Here is a 6,792-nt window from a genome sequence, read left to right as displayed (position 1 = left end):
GCACATAGTTCACTTGAGGTAAATGTCCAGGTACACCCTTGAATATTAACTATGCTGACTTTTAAAATGGTTTCCTATATTTGTCCCAAATACTGCCTTTCCAAATGGCTGTTAAGGAAGGGGTTTTAACATTTCATGTAACTTACAAGTTTTCTACTTTGCAGTGTTTTGTTTTCATGTTTCCAAAATGTGAAATATTTATTTAGTTGTTCATATTAAACATTGTCTGGGTGAAATACCTGTAGTAAACACTGGTAAAACATTTATTGTGAAACATTTTTTCATTTCTTAATATTGTTGTGGTAAATACCTGTGGTTGCCTTCTATTTTTTATTTTGTTACAAAGTACACTTAGTGGTCAATATCTGATGTGTTGCAATAAAGCGTACTTAAACTCAGAATTTTCACTTTAAAAATTGTAGGCAAACCTTTTGATGTAAGGTAAAAAGTCTGTTTGTGGTTTTTTTAAATGCAACACCTTTTTTTTTTTTTAAAAAGGGTGCAGCACCGCCCCCTCAATTCTTGATCGCCTAGGCGATCGATAATGAATAGGAGTGCAGATACTCCCCGGATACCAAGTTGCGCATCCCGGGAGGCTCTTGGATGCTCTTTCTGCGCATCCGAGCAAAAGTTTATTTTTCCATCTACATCACTTGATCCCCTGCCTGTGTCGGGTGACGTAGGAAGAAGAACCCAGAAGAACAGAAAGAATATGGCGGCGCCTAGTGGGCTGGCCCGAGGACGAATGCCGGGACGACGGGGGACCCGATGGTAGAACCCTCCGGATGAATTGCTCTGCAGGATTGAAGGTAAATGTATTTTTTTGTTTTTGAGTTTTTTTGGTTTTTGAGTTTACTTGCTCTTTAATAAGTGGGCAAGTAAATGCTGCACAAGGTCAGGGCTACCAAATGCAAAAATTGTGGGCACTCCTACAATATTTAGCCACACCCCAGTTGTTTCACAGAGCTCTCTGCTGACAAGTACAAGTATGAGTGCAATACAACTATTAGTTAAATATCCTAGAGACTGGTTGCCCTGCACTGTGCAGCCAGTAATAATGGAAGAAAATACCAACTAAATGGAAATCTTTGATGCTATACTCATCAAATATTTCAAAATCAGTGGATAGCCTAAGCTGTGGTATTTATCTTTTAGAGAAGTCCCTACCACAGTCATATGCCATGCCAGGCATCTGACTATATCAGGTCACTCCGGCCTGGCCAATCAATATGGCTAAAGATCTGAACCTGAAAGAGGACTTGGGTAAAATGGTGGCACCCACAACAGAGAGAGGAAAGATCAGTGTAAAAAAAAACTAAAAACTGCCTGTTCCTTCTGCAATAAACATCTGCCTGCTGAGAATGTTTTACTTTTAAGATTCAGTTCCCCTAAAGGGTATATTTTAAAAACCACTCCCTGAGAATCCAGGGCTGTGATATAGGGTATTTTCTACACAAATAAAATCACCAAGATACAAATTTTGTGTACAAAACATATTTTAATTTATACATTTTCAACATATGACATGTCTCTCTTGATCTCTAAAACAGAGACTACAGAATACTGCTTCCTTTTACATTGCATTTGTTGTAATAAAGTCATTTTGTCACACACGAGAGCATGTAAAATAACCACGCACTCCTCAATGCTTGTTTATGAAGTACAAAAATAATGTACAAAAATAAATTCTGAATAGCAATGTTCAAAGAATGTCATTTCACAAAGATGTACAAACACAAAGGAACACAGTCAATTATTTACAAGCTTGTTATTCGGAGAACTTGTTTTAGGCTATTCAAAGAACATACAGCACTGCTGGGCATTGTGTGAGTTACATTAGTAGTCATAAGCCTCAGTCTTTCGATGTATGTACCGGTCACATGATCTAGGTGACATCACAGCCTCATTTCATTGCTATTTGATTTATTTTTATTATTGGTTTAGCAGATAAAAAGGCTACATTCATCTTTGTTATGAAAAAAAACTGATGAAGGAAGATTTGCTCTCAGTGGTGTCACTTGGTCTATTTTAATCAGTAAAAAAATCTGTACATTTATATAAAAATGTATTTTATTATACAAGAAACAAACATTAATGTATAACACGTCTGTTAACTGTATACTTCGGAGTTACCTCAGTGCAAAATGCACATTGTCATCAATTTAATAGAACTTCAGCCCATGGCCCAAGGCGGAAACATAGCTCATACTGATGATAGTATTATCAGTACCAACCAAGTGCTTTCTGATAAAACAGAAAGGAGCGTATGTATAAAGCAGTGAATGTGACCAAATACTGACTACACGTCAATCAATGTAGAACCTATGTACAAGGAAGATACACATGGACTGAATGTTTAATGAATCACATCAAGCAAACTTATTAATATACTCCAAAGTCCACACTTTTTACTTTGTTCATCAATAATTACAGTAATCTGCAACATACCCAAAAATAGAACTAAAGTTACACTTTAATCATTCTTGCATCAGGCGGGGCTTTATTTCAGCAATGGACAGACAATATCCCTTCTGCAATAAGCATTCTTACCTGTCCGATTGTTTCATGCAGTGTTGGTTGCCAGGATATCCGGCACAACCTGGATTCCCCTGCGGGTGTCAGGTCTGCATGAAGTCCCACCAGCCAACCAGGATGGCCAAAAATCGGAATGAGGAAGAGATAAAAGGAAAGATGGCGGTGCCAGTGATGAAATGGTAGCAAGTGAATATGCACTGGGTTTAGTTCTGCTTTAACCTGACTACACATGGGTCCTTGAAGACATTGGAGCTGTTGAATCCGTGATAGGAAGAGTTATACATCAATATGACATTCATGACATTAAAGATGAACAGATCACACAAGAACACGTAGCAGCAGCCAAATACATAGAGTCAAACACAAAATTATTGGCTGAAGTATCCACCATGTTTGGTAAATCATTGTGACTAAACTCCATCTAGCAGTTAATGGTACATACGGTACAAAGTATAATCTTGGCAAGTACATCCAAAAAGTGTTTGGTACCCAACATAAATATGGAATGATCGTGTTTCATAATATTGATGTAAAAATGGACCTACCAGACACATGCTTTATACCTGACACAGCAGAACAATGGGCTGTTGGATAAATATTTTTGACCCAACTAATGTAAGTTTCTTTTGATGTTGTGCCCTGAGGTTAAAGGTTTCAACCAGTTTTATTTAATAGCCTGAATGGTTTGTTATTCCATATCAACATCCTATCAAACTCCAGGTCTATAATCCATGCAATGTTTGTAAGTTGCTCTTTTCCTTCATAAGTAATATGCAATGCTACAAAAATGTAAACTCCCAGAAATATATTCAGTGTAGAGACTATTCAGTAATATAATGCTTATAGCAGGGTATGAGCTCCACTTTCTGTTCTGCATATTGAAATCATATTTACACAGCAACAATTGAATTCATGATACTGAACACTACTGTCCAAAACACACTAAAATTTAATTGATTGATGCCATAAGTCTCCTAAAAGTGCTAGTGGACCCCAATGTTCCACCCTTAGGAAGTTCTCACAGATCTTACCAAGAATGGAGCTGATAATATGCGGCTTGATAATCACATGGCTCAGCTGATGTCGTGTCCAGATTACTAGTAACATGGCAGTTACTAAAGTCATGAGTAAATAGATTATGTGCCCTGTATTCATTATAGGTTTTTCAGTTTTGACTGAGATGCACCTTTTATTTACATTTATATCCCTTTAATATATCATATATATTTTGGTGTGATTAAAATACACTGCCACCTACTTTAATGCTTAGGAAGTTTTGTACATAGGGTAATGAATGGGAAATGTCTGTATAGAATTTCATTAGAAATTATATTCTCATTTTAAATTCATCTCATGAATTAAACTACATTTTGCTGAAGAGTTGTGGGGCCCTAAAATATGTTACATTAATAAGGTAGAGAAAATATTAGAAGGATAATTGGCATAAATGGCAGTGATCTATATAAGAAAGGAAGACACATGTTGCAAGGTCTTCTACTGGGCATAGACCAATAAAGTGCTGCAAATCCCTGGCAACCAAATAAATGTAAGGGACTTCTTTACAGAAACAATCAAATAATCAAAAGACTGCTAAACGTCAAAACCAAAGTGACTATTCTGTTGCTTTCAGCTATGGCTTGACCAAAAAAATTATATTGTAGAACTATCCTAGGGATAATTCTACAATATAAATCTGTGATTACACAAGATCTGCTATTCTAGAAATGTGGTATAATTATCTGAGTGGTCACCGTTGTGGCAGTGTAGTAATTAACTGTGCATTAGTTTATGGAGAATAACATATTCTCCTTGATCTATACATCATACATATTTGCAGTCTTTGGGACAAAGATAAACTACCATGTTCATACATATGCCTTATTCTAGGCATTTTGATCATTCGTGCTTTCTTTAATCAGGCAGCAAAGCAAATTGCCGTTTGTGCTTACTGTATATTGAAATATTTCATACATACAACTTCTTGTTAATCCTACCCCTTAGGAGTATAGACATTATTCTTCATTTAAACTGAACAAGAAAATGCTACTCTTCTCACAATCCTTCATTAAAATTTTACAGACTTTCACCTACTGGAGTCAGTCCTAGCAAGTGATCATTATGAATTTCTGAGATGGTCTGCATATTCTGCTTTTTTCAATAAAATGACCGATCTTCTCCTACGATTGGTTTGAGAATGTAAGGTATTCTGTGGCTCATTTAGTTTCCCTTATATAAACTCTGCTAACAGCAAGCTGCTTCCAACTGCTGATCTCAAAGATGAAGAGGTAGCACAAAAATGTCCCTTTTGAGTAGAAAACATACAGTGAAGTAGGCGTGAGTTTGTTTTGGAGACTTACTGTCTCCATTTCTTATGTTCTTTGCATGTCACTTTTGACAAACAGGCGGCTGTGCCAATAGTCTGGATTATCAAATGCACAGTCTTTCACTTCCAGTTCTCGAAGTGGCTGAATGTACCCTTTTTGTAGTGCCTCTCTGTGGCATGATTGTGGGATCACTGGGGGTTTCTCTGAGGACTTAGGGCGGCAAGCCATTAAGTTCATGTCCTCGTAGCCCTGTTTTTCATTTGAAGTGCTGTCCTTTCTCGTTCTGCTATTTCGATTCATGTAAGTATACTCCTCTGCATCTTCACTTATCAGGTCTTGGCTGTTGCTTCTTCTCTGTTCATTCATATATTCATATTCCTCCTTGTTCCCATAGTCATAATTATCATCTTTATTGTCCCCTCCTGTAGATGTTCTGCATTCGCTGCTTGAATCCCCTGCCCCCCGGATGTCCATGTATTCATACTCCAACCTCTCAGATGGCTGCTTTTTCCTGTTCATATATTCATATTCATCATCATCATCTTCACTGGGCATGCATGGTGTCAAAGACCCCGATTCAAGGGATTTCAGTGTACTGTCCCGGGAAATGCCTGTGGGAATAGCAATGATCAGTTTTAGGTATGTCTTTTATGTTTATGTTGAAAAAATCACTTAAACCTTTATATGGTTTTAGGTTAATAAAATCAAGATTTGTAGATGTAATTTATTTATTAATATTTGGCTTATTTTTCCTTACCACTGTTTCATGCTTAAGCCCCCCAAATGAATCTGACCAATGGTATTCTCTGAGAAAACTCACAGTACAAAGGGACCTATGACCTTATACTAAGAGCTGAGAAGTAGTACCTCGTGTATCTGCCTCATGTGACCGCTTACATGAATTTGTAATGAAACCCTACAAATACAGCAATTAACCTGGAATATAGCGTTTAAATGTGTACCTGAGATATTTTTCATAATATTTTTTTTTTGATTTGTTAAAATTATTTATGCTAAAATATTAAAATTGTAAAATGCATATTCATACACACCTCCTTGGCTAAGCTCTGGCATAATGTACTCGCTATCGGTATCTGGAGTACTAGGAAGAAGGCTTTCCCTTTGAGAACGATAGGCACTGTCCAGGCGAGAGCGAGAGCTGCGACTCAAGCTTCCACCACCATATGACATATATTCTGCTGTGTCCATATCAGATAACGTACAACAGCCCTCTGATGACTCCGATACTGTGCGGCCTAAGGAGTCCTCCCTTCTTCTTGTCCCCCGTCTGGACATGTGGTCAATACGTTGCATTGAGCCCTACAAAAATAAGGAAAGAAAAAGATATACTTTCTCCTCTAATAACGCTAAACAATTTCTGTACATCTCTATAGTATCCAATGACATGATCAGACAGATTATTAGGCTGTTTACACGAAATACAAAAAAATGGCAGATGCAAGTCTTCTTCACCCCTCAATTTAGCCACTATTAGCAATAAATTATACCTAGAAATTAAGGGAATATGGAGCATGTGATTCAAACACAGTGATAGCTCTGTTGCTTCATGATTGGCCATCCAGACACCCATAACTGATGCATAAGGTTTGGGAAACTGTCCCAGGGATTAGGATAATCCTAGTCCCTGTGTAATCTTCAAAAAGTGCCTTGGAGCTCAAACAGGGCACATCAGAGCTCCAAGGGGCCAAAATAGTGGAAAAATGAAAGATAGGTAAGTATAGCTAGTTGCAAAAAGCGAGGGAAAAACACTTTTATTCTAAACTTCAGATGAAGACTTGATGCAGGGATAGCCCAGATGCTCAGTCAGTGCATGTCTAAGAATAACTAGGTTAATAGAAATAGACTGTGGCAACTACACAGGGTTCTGTCTGGAGTTTATCCAAATTTCATATCTTTTGACAATATGGTTGAA

At 37.4% G+C, this 6,792-nt stretch overlaps 1 protein-coding gene across 1 annotated transcript in view; it reads right to left on the bottom strand.

Moving 5' to 3' along the window:
• Positions 1 to 1,478: 1,478 nt before the first annotated feature.
• ERBB3 (erb-b2 receptor tyrosine kinase 3) overlaps positions 1,479 to 6,792 on the bottom strand; it is a 54,361-nt gene continuing 49,047 nt past the window's right edge. The window contains exons 27-28 of the mRNA XM_072408716.1: positions 5,912 to 6,179; positions 1,479 to 5,470 (exon numbers count right to left, since the gene is read on the bottom strand). Coding sequence (XP_072264817.1) covers positions 4,905 to 5,470; positions 5,912 to 6,179 — 834 coding nt within the window. The 3' untranslated portion in view covers positions 1,479 to 4,904. The remainder of the gene's footprint in view (positions 5,471 to 5,911; positions 6,180 to 6,792) is intronic.

Source organism: Pyxicephalus adspersus, chromosome 1 (assembly GCF_032062135.1).
Source record: "Pyxicephalus adspersus chromosome 1, UCB_Pads_2.0, whole genome shotgun sequence".
NCBI classification, from domain to species: Eukaryota; Metazoa; Chordata; class Amphibia; order Anura; family Pyxicephalidae; genus Pyxicephalus; species Pyxicephalus adspersus.
This window is presented reverse-complemented; position numbering and strand designations above follow the sequence as displayed.